This window comes from Ranitomeya variabilis, chromosome 2 (genome assembly GCF_051348905.1).
Source record: "Ranitomeya variabilis isolate aRanVar5 chromosome 2, aRanVar5.hap1, whole genome shotgun sequence".
Taxonomy (NCBI): domain Eukaryota; kingdom Metazoa; phylum Chordata; class Amphibia; order Anura; family Dendrobatidae; genus Ranitomeya; species Ranitomeya variabilis.
Genome location: NC_135233.1, coordinates 1,087,299,091 through 1,087,318,817, shown reverse-complemented (window position 1 = coordinate 1,087,318,817; position 19,727 = coordinate 1,087,299,091). Strand labels below are relative to the sequence as shown.

The following is a 19,727-nucleotide window of genomic DNA, read 5'->3' as shown; positions in this document are numbered from 1 at the left end:
CTCTGACCCTTTGTGTGAAGGTCGTTAATTAAGTTAATGATCGTTAAGTATTTCTCCCTCGTTTGCATTATTAATAACACCTCCGAACATTCCGAGCATTTATCAGCAGGAAGCGGAGATAATAGATGAACCAGAATATATAATTCATAAGGGGATGACGAGACATTCTGTAAAATGAAGATTCAACGGTCAATATATACAGAATATTCATGAAATGCACCTCTAACGTCCATTAAAGGGGGTGCAAAGGTTGGAGCTGGATGGATGTTTAGGGACTGAAGGAATAGAAAAAAATGTCTGCTTACTCCTGGAAACAGCACCATACTTGTCTGCAGGCTGAGTGTGGTATTACAACGTATTCACTTCAATAGATATATGCTGCTATACCAAGCCCAACCATGAACAGGTGTGGAGCCATGTTTTCCTAATCCTGGATGATCCCTTCTGGTTGACATCTTTAGCGGATCTGATCAGTTGTGGATTTCCGGAGTAGAAAATTACAAATGATAAAAAGAGTTGCAGATTGATCCATATATTGTGTCTTCTGATTAGGTGATCAGTGTTTAAAGGGGTTTTCTAAGTTTAAGCTATTGATGATAAAGCTCCTGTGCGTCTATTATAGTCAGTAGGAGCAGACCTGCAGCACCCAAAATGGCTCCTATATAGAGTACAGAGCTGTGCGCACTGTCTACTTCCCGCCATCAATGAAGATTAACACAGCTGATTGGGGGGAAATGTAGAGGATCGGACCCCAACTGCTTTGGTATTGATGAGCTATTCTTAGGTGCTTCTATTATATTCAGTAGGAGATGAACTGCAGCACCCAGAATGACCACTACATGGTGTATGGAGCTGTGCTGTTCCAGCTCTGTACACTGTTTACATAAGGCCACCACTGAAGCTGAAAACACCTGATTGGTGGAAGCGCCGAATGTTGGAATTGGACCCACTGCTCTGATATTGATAGGATCTATCATTAGGTGCATCTATTATATTCAACAGGTGGTGAGCTGCAGTACCTAGAATGACCACTACATGGTCTATGGAGCTGTGCTGTTCCAGCTCTGTACATTGTTTATACCCCGCCACCAATTAAATTAAAATTAGCTGATTTGGGAGGGGGGGTGCCAGAGGTTTGGCCCCCACTGCTATTATATTGGTGAGCTATCCTTAGGTGTATAGCTGTAGTACCCAGAAAGACCACTACACGGTATATAGAGCTGTGCTGTTCCAGCTCTGTACACTGTTTACATTCAGCCATCAGCAAAGCTGAAAACGGCAGATTGGTTGGGCGTCGGACCCCCACTGCTCTGAAATGGATGACTGTTGTGAATTAGACTTTTTGGCTCCCTCTTGTGGTTACTAGTGATATGACTCTGGGATTGTCTTTCCTCAGTTTGGCACCCACCTGGGTCGTTAGTCCAGGGGAGTTGCTATATAAGCTTCCTAGATCCTTAGTCCAGTGCCTGGCATCGTTGTAATCAGATCCTTACTGTTTGCTCCTGTCTGCTGGTCCGGGTTCGTGCAAAATTAAGCTAAGTCCTGCTTCTTTGTTTTTTGGTTATTTGCTTGCTCTCATTTTTGTCCAGCTTGTACTAAATGTGATTCCTGACCTTGCTGGAAGCTCTAGGGGGCTGGTGTTCTCCCCCCGGGCCGTTAGACGGTTCGGGGGTTCTTGAATATCCAGCGTGGATATTTTGATAGGGTTTTTGCTGACCATATAAGTCATCTTACTATATTCTGCTATTAGCTAGTGGGCCTCTCTTTGCTAAATACCTAGCTCATTCTTACGTTTGTCTTTTCCTCTTACCTCACCGTTATTATTTGTTGGGGGCTTGTATCCAACTTTTGGGGTCTTTTCTCTGGAGGCAAGAAAGGTCTTTCTTTTCCCTTCCAGGGTTAGTTAGTTCTCCGGCTGGCGCGAGACGTCTAGAACCAACGTAGGCACGTTCCCCGGCTGCTGGTATTTGTGGTGCTAGGATTAGATATATGGTCAGCTCAGTTACCACTGCCCTATGAGCTGGTTTTTTGTGTTTGCAGACTTAGTATTTATTTCTGAGGCCCTCTGCCATTGGGGTCATAACAGATGACTTAAGGATCGGTCAGCAATATTTGGAGACATGGAAATTTAATGTTTATGGGACATGGCTCATTAGACCTCATTTCCTCAGCTATCTGAAGGTTAGTGTTGAGTGGATCCAGCCAGTTTAGTGAGCCTATCATTAAGGAACAGCACCACTTGTCCAATGGCTGTGTCTAATATTCACTTAAGGAGTAACCGTCATTTTTATTTATATTTCATAAATCAATAATACAAGTGAAATTAAGAAACTTTGCAATATATCTTATCTGAGTGATCTGCATCTTTCTCCTTCTTGACTGATCGTTCATTTTCAATTAATGGATACAACTTATAAAATCTGTATTGAATGTAGAGATATTTTCCCATTGTTGAGACAGAAGATGACAGTTGGTGCTTTTAAAATTCTATATAAGGAAGAGCTAGAGGCAGAGACAGACATTCAGCTACAAGTCCTCCTGCAGTTTTCCATAGAGACATACATTCTGCTGCAAGTTCTCCTGCAATTCTCCTCGGAGACTGAAATTCTGCTGCAGTTTCTCCTGCAGGTCTCAGTAGAGACAGACATTCTGCTGCAAGTTCTCCTGCAATTCTCCATAGAGACAAACATTCTGCTGCAGTTTCTCCTGCAGTTCTCCATAGAGACAGACATTCTGCAGCAAGTTCTCCTGCAATTCTCCATAGAGACAGACATTCTGCTGCAAGTTCTCCTGCAGTTCTCCATAGAGACAGACATTCTGCTGCAAGTTCTCCTGTAGTTCTCCATAGAGACAGACATTCTGCTGCAAGTTCTCCTGCAGTTCTCCATAGAGACAGACATTCTGCTGCAAGTTCTCCTGCAGTTCTCCATAGAGACAGACATTCTGCTGCAAGTTCTCCTGCAGTTCTCCATAGAGACAGACATTCTGCTGCAAGATCTCCTGCAATTCTCCATAGAGACATTCTGCTGCAAGTTCTCCTGCAATTCTCCATAGAGACAGACATTCTGCTGCAAGATCTCCTGCAATTCTCCGTAGAGACATTCTGCTGCAAGTTCTCCTGCAATTCTCCATAGAGACAGACATTCTGCTGCAAGTTCTCGTGTAGGTCTCCATAGAGACAGACATTCTGCTGCAAGTTCTCGTGCAGGTCTCCATAGAGACAGACATTCTACTGCAAGTTCTCGTGCAGGTCTCCATAGAGACAGACATTCTACTGCAAGTTCTCGTCCAGGTCTCCATAGAGACAGACATTCTCCTGCAGTTCTCCACAGAATTTTAAGAGCACCATCAGTCATTTATTTCAGTAATGGGAAAATCTGTGTTCACTGAAGACACATTTTGCCCATAAACTCAGAATTTTGAGAATTAATGGTCAGTCCTGGATGAGAAAGAAGCAGATTTCCCTGATAAGAAAGTATCTTATTTTCACTTCTACTATTGATTTATGGAGGAAAAAAATAGAATGTTACTTGCTGGCCAGGCTGGAGGAGAAAGAAGCAGATTTCTTTGATAGAAAATATTACAAAGTATCTTATTTTCACTTGTACTATTAATTTATGGAGAAAAAAAAATAAAAAAAATCGCCTGTTACTCTTTAAATCTGGTCAGGCTGTAGTTCCACTTACAGCCCATATATATGAGCGGCACTATTTCTAGAAGAAAGCGTTTTATCTAATCCCAATAAATCGCTGATCTACATACACCTTTAGATGATTCTCTGTTAATCTTCACATTCAAAAACAGTCAAAAATTGGGAAGTGGAAACAGCAGCTCCTTGTGTTTTGCATTGATAACAATGTAACAAATGACCAGTTTATCACACTGTAACATCTGTTATTATCATATAATATGATAATTACTCTTATGAAGTAACAAAAGTATAATTACAACCCTCACTACACAGGAACAACTACTCCCATTAAAATTACTCAAATAAACTACCTTCCCCAATCTCCCCATAAACATAATTTGGGCCGTGCCTATCATATATCACCGAGGAGAGGACGATAATCTCTGCCACATACTAATGCTTATATCTAGTCGCTCAGCTATTTTTGTACGTTGAAGGAGCTGTGTGAGGGTTTGTTTTTTGTTTTTTTTTCTTTTATTGATACCATTCTGGGTTCTATTTGCTTTTACATTGCATTCTTTGGGGAGGTGTGGCAACAAAAATTCCCCATAATTCTGGCTTTTCTCTTTTCTTTTTTATAGCATTTATAGCACAAGTTAATTTAGTTTTTTTGCAATAACAAATGTTTCATTTTTTATTTCTTTCTTATTAAAAGGGGAAAAAAAGGTTGAATCGAGTTTATATATATATATATATATATATATATATATATATATATATTCATATTGCATTTTTTTCTTTACATTAAAATAAAAGCAAAACTTTTCTGATTTTATTTTTCTAGTCCCTTATGTGACTTGAACCTGCGATCATTTGATCTATATACTGCAATACATCTGTATTCTATGAAGCACAGCCACCAGCTGGGCTTCGGAGGAGGAGTAGGATGGCAGTGCTGGACGCCTTGAGCAGGTATTTCCCAGATCTGGTGCACGCTCAGCTTTTATACTGGCACTCAATGTGCATCGTACAATTACATCACACATGGGGAAGCATTTAAAATAATTTTCCACTTTCACAAACTTGGTTGCCAAAACAATTACATAGATGTAATACAATAAACAAGATAGTGCACACCCTCCGGGTCCAACGCTGACTCTCCGCCATTTCTCCGGTCTCTAGATTTTGGCCATATTCTGTCACAACTAAAGTGCACATCACCGCTGCAGCCAACCACTGAGCTCAGCAGCTTATGTCAAATACATTCCTTTAAGACAAGGATACTTGCTTTGATACTTTGGAAATATCGAGAACCTCCTTTAAGGCAAACCTCCGTTAGCTTCCATGAAAGTTCCCGAAATCTGCGGTGCATTCCGGTAGGACTCGGAAACCACTGGAACCCATTCTCAAAAACACATTTATCAGATATTTATGATATAAAATGGCTACGATGAGATACCGTGTTAAGTAAGGACAAGAGTTTATTGGCCACAAATGCCTGACCCCATTAGCAAATGGTTGACTTAGGACCTTGGTGGAAGGTCAGTGGAATATCATCTCCTGGTGCCTCCTAGCATATACCGTAAGATTGATGCTGTGGATCATTTACATGGCTCTAAGTGGTGATTTAAGCTTGTTACACCATCTCCGACATGATAATCCTCTTACAGCTAATGCATCGTCTTTTTTACACAGCAGAATTTTTACAGTAGTCATCAGAAACCTGAGAATGGAAGGCAACTTACCAGCTCTTTCCTGAGCCAAACTAGAGCCTCATCGATGCTATCAAAGCCATGAATCTTCCCCATGTTGCTTTCTTTCGGAACACTCATGGTCTTCTGGACCTGTTCCATCTCTAGGGTTGAGGATATTTCCACTCCAGTCTGTTTTTGTTCTTCTACCTCTTTCTCCATGGGAGGATTTGGGCTTTTCCAAGGTTCATCCTCCAGTCTTGCCCTCCATTCCAGATAAGATGGTCTCCTAGTCTCTAACCTCAATTTCTCAGTCAGAGCCTTCAAGTTTCGTAGATGGTCATCGGTTGGCGGGTCCGAGTTTCCTTCAGCTTCATCTTCTGGTTCCTCAATTTGTATCTTTGGTAATGACATGACTGATTGTGGTAGGAATGGTCATACGGTCCACATCATGCCTCCTGACGATCCCGGAGAAGCTTCTTATCGGACTACGCTGGCTCACCAGCTTTATTGCGGCATCTGAAATAACAAAGTGGTAAATGATGTAATTAAATGACTCGTTAGGCAAATATAATGAAACAAGTGACCGATCAAGAATTCATTAAAAGAAACAATGTATCAGGATTTTCTGGTTTTGCAAAAATAAACAATTAAATGATGCAGACATAGTCAATAGACGATGGATATTTTTAAGGTTATTGTTAGGGAAAGGAATTTAATGATGACACGGCTCGACAGGATGCAGAATGTTGATCTCCTTCAATCTTCCAATCTGCACCTGATTCTCACATTCATGCACAGTAGGATCATATCCTACCAAATATTGACACACATATTTTCTCATTTCTTTCATTACCTAAATCATAAGTTTTTGCAAACATCATATATATCACTTACATGTTTGTCATAGAGTAGCTATTACAGGAGAAGTAAGGGGGGAGGAGGGAGAAGATGCTGCAGTTTTTGTAAGAATGCTGTGAGAGGGGAAGAAGGAGCTGACTTTTCATACAGTACCATACATTTTAGTTCAGAAGACTCTGGGAAAAGTTTTGGATGCGCGTTTTTCTAGAGCAGGTTAAAAGTACCCCCATATAGATGAGAAGGACATTAGCCAAATTCACAAACTCTTCCCATTTTCTCCATGAACTAAATCAGACATTTTCAGAAAGAGATAAAAAAAAAAAATTTTCCCAATAAATGAAGACAAAAGGAGGTGACGGAGGAAACACTGCTTTTTTTCTTTTCTTTTTTTGGACCCCCATCAATGAACAGTACTAAACAAGGACAAAACATGACAGAAAAAGATGTAAAAGTCTAGTTACCCTTTAAGTATTCTTTGCAGCTATTCCATAAACATAGCACACACTGTACGTATCCTACAACAGTAATTATGATAATATTCATACCTGTAATAAATATATTCCCTCCAGTCTCCAGGACTCTGATGCCGGACAATATTATTACAATATGTGAATAGAAAACTGTATTTGTGGGAAGACGTGGAAGAGCTTTTGTGTTCCTGGTTTGCAGACATACATATATACAGTATATATACAATATCCGAGGTCCTGGCAGGTTCAGTGCTGTTTACTCAATATTATTTACATAGTGTAAGATTACACGGCTTGTAGGAAAGACGACTGCAGTAATGGTGAAAATAATGAGCTCTTACTGGAGAAATAGACTGTGTACGACTATGTCATCCAAGAGAAGACTAAGACCAACCTGAACTGCTGGGCCATGACATCCCACTGAGACTGGTGACATCACACTGACACTGGTGACATCACACTGACACTGGTGACATCACACTGAGACTGGTGACATCACGCTGAGACTGGTGACATCACACTGAGACTGGTGACATCACACTGAGACTGGTGCCATTACACTGAGACTGGTGACATCACGCTGAGACTGGTGACATCATACTGCAACTGGTGCCATTACACTGAGACTGGTGACATCACACTGAGACTGGTGACATCACACTGAGGCTGGTGACATCACACTGAGACTGGTGACATCACTCTGAGACTGGTGACATCACACTGAGACTGGTGACATCACACTGAGACTGGTGACATCACACTGAGGCTGGTGACATCACATTGAGACTGGTGATATCACACTGAGACTGGTGACATCACAATGAGACTGGTGATATCACACTGACACTGGTGACATCACATTGAGGCTGGTGATATCACACTGACACTGGTGTCATTACACTGAGACTGGTGATATCACACTGAGACTGGTGACATCACGCTGAAACTGGTGACATCACACTGAGACTGGTGACATCACACTGAGACTGGTGACATCATACTGAGACTGGTGACATCACACTGACACTGGTGACATCCCACTGAGACTGGTGACATCACACTGACACTGGTGACATCACACTGACACTGGTGACATCACACTGAGACTGGTGACATCACGCTGAGACTGGTGACATCACACTGAGACTGGTGACATCACACTGAGACTGGTGCCATTACACTGAGACTGGTGACATCACGCTGAGACTGGTGACATCATACTGCAACTGGTGCCATTACACTGAGACTGGTGACATCACACTGAGACTGGTGACATCACACTGAGGCTGGTGACATCACACTGAGACTGGTGACATCACACTGAGGCTGGTGACATCACACTGAGACTGGTGACATCACTCTGAGACTGGTGATATCACACTGAGACTGGTGACATCACTCTGAGACTGGTGATATCACACTGAGACTGGTGACATCACACTGAGACTGGTGACATCACACTGACACTGGTGACATCACACTGAGACTGGTGACATCACACTGACACTGGTGACATCACACTGAGACTGGTGACATCACACTGACACTGGTGACATCATGCTGAGACTGGTGACATCACGCTGAGACTGGTGACATCATGCTGAGACTGGTGACATCACACTGAGACTGGTGACATCACACTGACACTGGTGACATCACATTGAGACTGGTGATATCACACTGACACTGGTGTCATTACACTGAGACTGGTGACATCACCCTGAGACTGGTGACATCACACTGAGACTGGTGACATCACTCTGAGACTGGTGATATCACACTGAGACTGGTGACATCACGCTGAAACTGGTGACATCACACTGAGACTGGTGACATCACACTGAGACTGGTGACATCATACTGAGACTGGTGACATCACACTGAGACTGGTGACATCACACTGACACTGGTGACATCACATTGAGACTGGTGACATCACTCTGAGACTGGTGATATCACACTGAGACTGGTGACATCACGCTGAAACTGGTGACATCACACTGAGACTGGTGACATCACACTGAGACTGGTGACATCATGCTGAGACTGGTGACATCACACTGAGACTGGTGACATCACACTGACACTGGTGACATCACATTGAGACTGGTGATATCACACTGAGACTGGTGACATCACACTGACACTGGTGTCATTACACTGAGACTGGTGACATCACACTGAGACTGGTGACATCACCCTGAGACTGGTGACATCACTCTGAGACTGGTGATATCACACTGAGACTGGTGACATCACGCTGAAACTGGTGACATCACACTGAGACTGGTGACATCACACTGAGACTGGTGACATCACACTGAGACTGGTGATATCACACTGAGACTGGTAACATCACGCTGAGACTGGTGACATCACTCTGAGACTGGTGATATCACACTGAGACTGGTGACATCACACTGAGACTGGTGACATCACTCTGAGACTGGTGACATCACATTGAGACTGGTGATATCACACTGACACTGGTGTCATTACGCTGAGACTGGTGATATCACACTGAGACTGGTGACATCACATTGAGACTGGTGATATCACACTGACACTGGTGTCATTACACTGAGACTGGTGACATCACCCTGAGACTGGTGACATCACACTGAGACTGGTGACATCACTCTGAGACTGGTGATATCACACTGAGACTGGTGACATCATGCTGAGACTGGTGACATCACACTGAGACTGGTGACATCACACTGACACTGGTGACATCACATTGAGACTGGTGATATCACACTGACACTGGTGTCATTACACTGAGACTGGTGACATCACACTGACACTGGTGTCATTACACTGAGACTGGTGACATCACCCTGAGACTGGTGACATCACACTGAGACTGGTGACATCACTCTGAGACTGGTGATATCACACTGACACTGGTGACATCACGCTGAAACTGGTGACATCACACTGAGACTGGTGACATCACACTGAGACTGGTGACATCACTCTGAGACTGGTGATATCACACTGAGACTGGTGACATCACGCTGAAACTGGTGACATCACACTGAGACTGGTGACATCACACTGAGACAGGTGACATCACACTGAGACTGGTGATATCACACTGAGACTGGTATCATCACGCTGAGACTGGTGACATCACACTGAGACTGGTGACATCACTCTGAGACTGGTGATATCACACAGAGACTGGTGACATCACACTGAGACTGGTGACATCACACTGAGACTGGTGACATCACTCTGAGACTGGTGACATCACATTGAGACTGGTGATATCACACTGACACTGGTGTCATTACGCTGAGACTGGTGATATCACACAGAGACTGGTGACATCACACTGAGACTGGTGACATCACACTGAGACTGGTGACATCACTCTGACACTGGTGACATCACATTGAGACTGGTGATATCACACTGAGACTGGTGACATCACTGTGAGACTGGTGATATCACACTGAGACTGGTGACATCACACTGAGACTGGTGACATCACTCTGAGACTGGTGACATCACACTGAGACTGGTGACATCATACTGAGACTGGTGACATCACACTGAGACTGGTGATATCACACTGAGACTGGTGACATCACGCTGAGACTGGTGACATCACACTGAGACTGGTGACATCACTCTGAGACTGGTGATATCACACAGAGACTGGTGACATCACACTGAGACTGGTGACATCACTCTGAGACTGGTGACATCACACTGAGACTGGTGACATCACTCTGAGACTGGTGACATCACTCTGAGACTGGTGACATCACACTGAGACTGGTGACATCACTCTGAGACTGGTGACATCACACTGAGACTGGTGACATCACTCTGAGACTGGTGACATCACACTGACACTGATGACATCACACAGACTGGAGACATCACACAGACTGGTGCCATTACACTAAGACTGGTGACATCACACTGAGACTGATGACATCACACTGAGACTGGAGACATCACACAGACTGGTGACATCACACTAAGACTGGTGACATCACACTGAGACTGATGACATCACACTGAGACTGGAGACATCACACAGACTGGTGCCATTACACTAAGACTGGTGACATCACACTGAGACTGATGACATCACACTGAGACTGGAGACATCACACAGACTGGTGACATCACACTAAGACTGGTGACATCACACTGAGACTGATGACATCACATTGAGACTGGAGACATCACACAGACTGGTGACATCACACTAAGACTGGTGACATCACACTGAGACTGATGACATCACACTGAGACTGGAGACATCACACAGACTGGTGCCATTACACTAAGACTGGTGACATCACACTGAGACTGATGACATCACACTGAGACTGGAGACATCACACAGACTGGTGACATCACACTAAGACTGGTGACATCACACTGAGACTGATGACATCACACTGAGACTGGAGACATCACACAGACTGGTGCCATTACACTGAGACTGGTGACATCACACTAAGACTGATGACATCACACTGAGACTGGTGACATAACACTGACACTGATGACATCACACTGATACTGGTGACATCACACTAAGACTGGTGACATCACACTGACACTGATGACATCACACTGATAATGGTGACATCACACTAAGACTGGTGACATCACACTGAGACTGGTGACATCACACTGACACTGATGACATCACACTGATACTGGTGACATCACACTAAGACTGGTGACATCACACTGACACTGATGACATCACACTGATACTGGTGACATCACACTGAGACTGGTAATATGAAATCAGAGACACGTAGAAGTACAAAAATGACCTCATAGCCTTCTACCATAGCTCTTATTATTAAGACATAGGAAGAGTGAACAATTCCACATAGTGATGAGTGCGGAGGAGCGACCTGTAGAGAAACTGCAAATGTGCCCCGATACATCAGAGATTGCTGCTTATTTATAGGAATGGAAACTTTTTCATCCCTCATTTTCTGACGAAGCTTAAAGCTATGGCTACATGCCTCATTTAGGAGAATATTAGGAGACTGGTTAAAGGGAGTTCTAACATCCTAATATAGTTTGTGTTTCAATTCCTTATCATTTCCAAGATCTCTGCTTGCTGTCAATAAAAAGCAATTTTTTTTTCTGTCCAGTTTGTTGCAAACCTGTAAAAGCTTTGCTGTCATTGTATCCATTCTAAAAATATCTTCTGTTGTGTAAACATCCTGATACATTGTAACCAGGCAATCAGAGAGAAAAGTCTAGAATGGATAGAAAAATATCCATGTCGGGAGTTCTGGAGTGTTTTCAGCCTCTAGATGTCAACAAGAATGGTTTATCTAATGACAGCAAGCAGAAACCTCAAAAAATGTACATTGTCTATATGGATTTACATGTGATAGTGATATTGTAAGGCTGGGGGTTATCTGCAATCTTGGCCACGACACAGGTCGCGCTGCCACAAATGGTTATGTGTAGCTGCAATACTGATAGACACCTGAGCTCCTGCTCCAACATCTGAAGATAACAGTTCAGTCCAATTCTGGCCCTTCAGCTTATTAGATCCACTGGTTTACAGCATCTAAAAGGTTCATAGTGTTGAGTTCAACCTATATTCACATCAGGACTACAAGATCCCAGGTACTTTCAGCTGCATCACATCTAATCTGGTGTACCTAGTTTTTTGTACTAAATGTCCAACTGGGGGTCTGTATGTAGAGGAGACAGGGCAAAAACTGAGAACAAGGATGAACTCTCATCGCCACACAATAAGAGAAAAAAGAGTAGATGTACCTGTGGCCAAACATTTTTGTCTTCCTGATCATAACACCATGGACATGAGATTACTTGTATTAAAGGGTAATTTCAAATCTCAGAGAGACAGAAGAGTCTGGGAATATAAACTGATGATGAGTGACCTTTGGCACTCTCAGTGCAGGAATGAATGTGTCGCATGGATTTATGTCTTTTTACATCAATTAAGGAATTTACTCCTCAGACCATGTGGGGGCATCATAACACAGAACCAGACCCATTCAGAGGACCATAAAACATTTAGACTTCCTTATCTATGAACTGTTCCAATATTTATGGACACAACTGTTTATCACTCTCACATAATGGTAGTTCTGCTTCACGTCACCTGTCTTATCTATGGCATTATTTCTGGGCTATGTTGTGTATAAATATGTGATTTTTCAGAATTTCTATTAGTCTATGCCTGATGAAGAGACCTGTGTAGTCTTGAAAGCTGCAATTTGTTACCATCTTTTCAGTTTGCCAGAATTGCTCTGAATTATACAAGCAAGTTCATAAACGATCTAGTGGAACCATAACTAGCTGTTTCCGCACCCAAAAAAGAGTTAATAAAAGCTAATCAATAAGGTTTCATACTAAAAAATGGTGCCATTGAATAATACAAGTCATCCCACAAACCACGCCATTGTATGGCTACATTAAAAAGGTATGGCTCTTGGTAAAAAAAGGTAACACTTACTGCCCAAGGCATCAGGTGTAAGGGGTTAATTCCATCATGGACTGACACATATGATAAAGACCTGAAGGTAGAGGTCCCTGCTGTTGAATGACACAGGACTCGTCCTCTACTTGCCTGACAACAACTACCGTATAGTCAAAGTGATGAAAAAATGTTTTTCAAACTTCTAGATTGTGTTACTTCATTAAAATAGTAGCATGGGCATGAAAAATAGGTGACGCGTTTCGAGTCTGGTTATCTCTTAATTGTAGATTGCGTCAGATACTTTTTATGCCCATGATATTATTTTAATGAAATCAATTCAAACAAATCTGCTTGATGCCTCACAAGCTTTATCCATGCAAAATGAAGTGGATTGTTCAAGAACCAGATTGAACAACATACATATATGTGATGGGTGAGGTTTATCCACAAACTTTCTTATGTGACTGCTCTGTAACAATGTATCACCGCTGATATTCTGTTGTAGCTAGTCGTTACATTGGTGGAACTTCTTAGCTAGTCGTTACATTGATGGACCATCTTCGGCAGCCAGATTGGCAGTGATGCCCTATATCAGTGTTTCTCAACTCCAGTCCTCAAGACCAACCAACAGGTCAAGTTTTCAGGATTTCCTTAGAACTGCACAGGTGATAATTTCATCGCCTGCTCAAGCAATAGTTCCTTCACCTGTGTAATAGTAAGGAAATCCTGAAAACATGACATGTTGGGGGGTCTTGAGGACCGGAGTTGAGAAATACTGCCCTATATTGTGAAGGGATTACACGATAGACAATTCCAGTAATGGGAGCATCTTGGACTTTTTCTTTTTTTTTCTAACCCAAGCTAAAAGCTTTGCCTGTGTGATCAGATTACGGACGTCATCAGAAGATACCTGGAGAGAAGACCCTGGCCTCGCTTTCATAGTTCGGCACAATATAAAACTCTCCGTCTTTTCACATAGTAATAGTCATCCTGTCTGGTCTAGACACTTCATGGCTCGTGGGAATCCTATGCTCACAATGCGGGGGAGAGACGGGGGAGTATCAGGAATCCTTTGAAATGTGACAGAGATACAAACAGTCCATTAAGCTCCTGACGACCATTCATAGAGTAGATACCTGGTGGAACGATTCAGGAGGATGACAAGGAAATCACTATTGTCAGGATACACACCCAAAAAAGACTGGAAGGCAAACCTCCTGTCCCACAGTCAGACATGACGGCCCAGATGGATCCCACAATTTATAGATCATTTTAATATTTCCATTATTAGGATAATCCTCAAAGAAAAGTCCTGTAAAAGGGTCGTAACATCCTTTTACACAGGAGACGATTTTCGCCATGTTTGTTGTTCCATACCCAAACTAATATGTTACTTAGTTAAGTGATGTAAAAGGGACTTTAGTGGTCAGTGTTTGGTGCCTGAATCCAGATAGTATCCCGGTATTAGTGCATAGGTTGCTTTACATTAAAGAAAATAGTTCACGAGGGTTGTAGGTGTTTGGTGCTAGTGAGGTGCGAAAATACGTCGAGCTGATTGGAGTTCTAAGTGGCACGTGACCAGGACACGAGGCGCTGTGCATATGCGGAAAAATTAGATTGCTTCCAGTGTGTATATGGGTCTGTTTTCCCCATCACCTGGTGTCACTTGCAGAGGTCACGATCACGAGTAGTAAGTCACTTGCAGAGGCCACAAGCAGCCAAGGGAGGGACTAACACATACATAAATGCTCTGAAGGGGAGATGTGACTTTCCCAGATGTGAAAGACCGGCCGTCCATGAGTGAGAGTATCCACCATTAGGAGGGAGTGTTGGCGGAGTGATGGTCACAGAAGTGAGTGATGGTCACAGAAGTGAGTGATGATCACAGAAGTGAGTGAACCTGGGTGAGCTGACACAGTGGATCTTGAAGATGCTATGGAGGTTACTGCTGTGATACAAGTGTAATTACTGAGGGTGTTAGTAGGACTCCTGTTATCTGTATGTCAGTGGATCGAAGATGCCCAAAAAGCTGATCTGAGAGGGCAAGCATCCCGTTGGTGTAACACAACCTCTGTGTGAAGGAGTGAAAGATGCGGAGAGGAGTGCAAGAGATTAGCTGGATGCCACCACGGAGAGCTATAGCCTAGAAAGGCCTGAGAAAGCCACATGACACTGTGCTGGAGGTGCCTCACCTGGACAAGTGTGCCCAAAAGCAGAGTGCGAGGGGGTCAGAGGAAGAGACTCAAATTATATCTGTGTTAACTTCCAAAGTGAAACTCGAGATTCTGTCTCCAACTGGAAGGCCAAGAAGTTAATTTTATTGGAGTCTTGATTAATTCTGTCTGGGTCACTCACCAAGTTACTCTGAAGGAGAACCAACACCTGACGCACCAATTACTGGCATACATTTGAGAAGTATCTTATAATAAATCTTAGAAGCAACTTATTGGTTCCAAAATCACCGCTAAATAGGAGGCCAGTCTGACATTGGTCTTGAGGGGTGACCATTGGGGCATTACCACCTGGTACTGCAGTCAAGGGTCTGGAAACTAATGAAAAAAATTTAAAAAACAACAACAACAACCACTGACCATAAGGACACGGCCTCTCAGTGTGCTCCTTGATAAGGACACGGCATCTAAGTGCTCCTTGATAAGGACATGGCCTCCTAGTGTGCTCCTTGATAAGGACAAGGCCTCTAAAGGCCCCGTCTCACATAGCGATTTACCAACGATTACGACCAGCGATACGACCTGGCCGTGATCGTTGGTAAGTCGCTGTGTGGTCGCTGGGGAGCTGTCACACAGACAGCTCTCTCCAGCGACCAACGATCAGGGGAACGACTTCGGCATCGTTGAAACTGTCTTCAACGATGCCGAAGTGCCCCTGCAGCACCCGGGTAACCAGGGTAAACATCGGGTTACTAAGTGCAGGGCCGCGCTTAGTAACCCGATGTTTACCCTGGTTACCAGCGTAAATGTAAAAAAAACCAAACACTACATACTGACCATCTGATGTCCGTCAGGTCCCTTGCCGTCTGCTTCCTGCTCTGACAGTGCCGCCGTACAGTGAGAGCAGAGCGCAGCGGTGACGTCACTGCTGTGCTGTGCTCTCACTGTACGGCCGGATCTCAGTCAGAGCAGGAAGCAGACGGCAAGGGACCTGACGGACATCAGATGGTCAGTATGTAGTGTTTGTTTTTTTTTTAAATTTACGCTGGTAACCAGGGTAAACATCGGGTTACTAAGCGCGGCCGCGCTTAGTAACCCGATGTTTACCCTGGTTACCAGTGAACGCATCGCTGGATCGCTGTCACACACAACGATCCAGCGATGACAGCGGGAGATCCAGCGACGAAAGAAAGTTTCAAACGATCTGCTACGACGTACGATTCTCAGCTGGGTGCCTGATCGCAGTAGCGTGTCAGACACTGCGAGATCGTAACGATATCGCTAGAACGTCACGAATCGTGCCGTCGTAGCGATAAAAATGCCACTGTGTGACGGTACCCTTAGTGTGCTCCTTGATAAGGACACGGCCTCTTAGGGTACCGTCACACAGTACCATTTTAATCGCTACGACGGCACGATCCGTGACGTCGCAGCGATCGTATGATTATCGCTCCAGCGTCGTAGACTGCGGTCACACGTTGCAATCACGGCGCTGGAGCGATGCCGAAGTCCCCGGTAACCAGGGTAAACATCGGGTAACTAAGCGCAGGGCCGCGCTTAGTAACCCGATGTTTACCCTGGTTACCAGCGTAAACGTAAAAAAAACAAACAGTACATACTTACATTCCGGTGTCTGTCCCCGGCGTTCTGCTTCTCTCCACTGTGTAAGCGCCATAGCCGGAAAGCACAGCGGTGACGTCAGACGTCACCGCTGTGCTCGCTTTCCGGCTATGGCGCTTACACAGTGCAGAGAAGCTGAGACGCCGGAGGACAGACACCGGAATGTAAGTATGTACTGTTTGTTTTTTTTACGTTTACGCTTGTAACCAGGGTAAACATCGGGTTACTAAGCGCGGCCCTGCGCTTAGTTACCCAATGTTTACCCTGGTTACAAGCGAACACATCGCTGGATCGCTGTCACACACAACGATCCAGCGATGTCAGCGGGTGATCAAGCGACGAAAGAAAGTTCCATACGATCTGCTACGACGTACGATTCTCAGCAGGATCGCTGCTGCGTGTCAGACACTGCGATATCGTAACGATATCGCTAGAACGTCACAAATCGTGCCGTCGTAGCGATCAAAATGGTACTGTGTGACGGTACCCTTAGTGTGCTCCTTGATAAGGACACGGCCTCTTAGTGTGCTCCTTGATAAGGACACGGCCTCTTAGTGTGCTCCTTGATAAGGACACGGCCTCTTAGTGTGCTCCTTGATAAGGACACGGCCTCTTTAGTGTGCTTCATGCATACCAAGAGGGATGAATTTTTGGGGGGCCGATTAGCTTGATTCAGTCAGTAGATTCAACTCATTCTTAATAAAATTAAAACTTCCCTCCAAAACAACATTTTTATGATTTGAAGTCTCTCAGACCACAAACATAAAACATAAAGATGACAGAAGGGGTTATAATATAAAAAAATCACATTATACTCACCGGTCTTTGACTCTCACCCAACTCCGTACGTCATCTCCGGCACAGCTCTCCAGTCTAACATTGGGGTCTCTGGTTCCACCCGAGCTTTTGCGGTAAGTTTTGTTATGACAGACAGGTGTCATTGATATCACAGATGTGTCACCTCCCACATGACCACATGGGCCTGTGGCCAGAAAAGAGCCAGATGTAGGACCAGGGAGAGGTTGCGGAGGTGACGTAAGTAGTCAGATGACGGCCAAGGACAGATGACTATAATGTGTTGTGTTTTTTTATTTTAACCCCTTTAGTTATTTCTTTTTTTTTTATGCTTTGTGGTCTAGAGAGACCTTAGAGCATAATAAACATCTTTTCGGGGGACTTTTCATTTTAATCGGTCCAGCAAAATGGAAGCCAGTGCAAATACAAACCCACAAATTTCAGATTTGCCAGAATCTAAAAATTTTATGAAATGTACAACAAATTTTATACTTGGTATTAACAATTTAGGAATGCTTTATCCTTCCCTTGATCCCACCCAATCAGAGGGAGAAAATTCTATTTTTTGGATGGATTTTATACAAAGTCCACCCATTTTTGCTGGGAAACCACAAATGTACTTGGGCTGTCCCAGCAAATTCCGAAGAGGTGACATGTTTGTGCATGGTAGCGAAACTTTTATATGATAATGAGTGCTGTGTACACTGGAAGGACTACCACTTTATCACATAAAGTGATGAAGGGTCAGCGCCAATCAGGCTGGCATCCTGACTCCAGCTACGGTTAAGACGTTCCTGAGAAGCTCCCATGGTCCCTACACTAGACAATATGAGACATTTAAAGAGACCCAGGTTTTTTTTAATGGAGACTTAATGAGCATATACCTGTTGTTACAAGTGTGTCACATCCTACTGGGAGATCTTGGGTTAGAAAATCATTATGTAGTGTGAATTGCAGGTCTTCCATTTAGCCTGTATGTTTCGTGTTACATATTCAATGGATTTTGTTTCCTTTGGTGCTGAAGAGGTTAACTACCCTTTCTATGCTAGTTGGACACATGCAGCTCCATCTCTCAGCTGTTTCTGACCTGGTCATTTCCTCTCTCTATAAAATCTGGCCAGACCTTCTCTTCCTTGCTAGAGAAAGTTTTTCTTCCTAGCTCCTTGGAGACGCTGTGCTGAAGTTGCAGATCATTGTTGCTGCTGGAGATTGTTGCTCATTTTGGTGTATGCTTTCCTCATTGTCCTATTCCCATTTGGTTGGAACATTCATCAGCTTAGGGTATAACAGGAGAGCAGTAAGGCACGTGGCCCAAACCTCCTCACCATCAGAGGTACCTTTGGTAGCAGGGATAGTTAGGGCCCCAGCTCCAGAGACAGTGCAGAGACCCTTTCTCTAACCACATACAGTTACAGTATGACAACTGTAGTAAGTAAATAAAAAAATAATAGTATATGTAAATTACATAGGGGACTTATGAGTCGCCCCACAGGCCAGGGGTTACTCAGTACCGGGTCCTGCGGTTCACAGGGGGATGTCACGGTGGCTGCGACCCCGTCCGTGGCCCTGGGCACCCATGTAAAAGGGAAAGGTATTTAAAGAGATAACGTTTATATTCATGACGCCACCTGTGGTATTCGGTCAAGGTGACCGACGCTGCTTTAAGGGGTCCTCTGGGGTGATGTGATGGCAGCTAGATGTTATACCTTCCCACAGGTGAAGTATATCTCCAGGGCTTCCCAGTGTGTAGATGGTAGAATGGTGAGAGGTGCAGTGAAGAACGAGGACCCATGTTTGCAGTCTCTTTAACTCGTTTACTGAAGACTTCAGCATCCACAGTCCAGGGCACCAGATCACAGGGCAGGTAGGGTTTGGCCGGTTTGGAGGCAAGTCCAGAGTCCCCTTGTCCAGGTAGAAATCAATAGCCTTCCCTTGCGCTGTAGTGGTATAGTCCCTTACTGCCTATGGCTTCACATAAGAGTCTCACAGATGCGATGTTTCTCTCTCTCTGTCCCCAATATAGGATAGAACAAAACCTGT

At 43.9% G+C, this 19,727-nt stretch overlaps 1 protein-coding gene across 2 annotated transcripts in view; it reads right to left on the bottom strand.

Moving 5' to 3' along the window:
- Positions 1-19,727, bottom strand: part of FAM167A (family with sequence similarity 167 member A) — an 82,503-nt gene that overhangs the window by 24,883 nt on the left and 37,893 nt on the right. For both annotated transcript variants that reach the window (XM_077291708.1, XM_077291709.1), the window contains exon 2: positions 5,377-5,841. In XM_077291708.1, coding sequence (XP_077147823.1) covers positions 5,377-5,736 — 360 coding nt within the window. In that variant the 5' untranslated portion in view covers positions 5,737-5,841. The remainder of the gene's footprint in view (positions 1-5,376; positions 5,842-19,727) is intronic.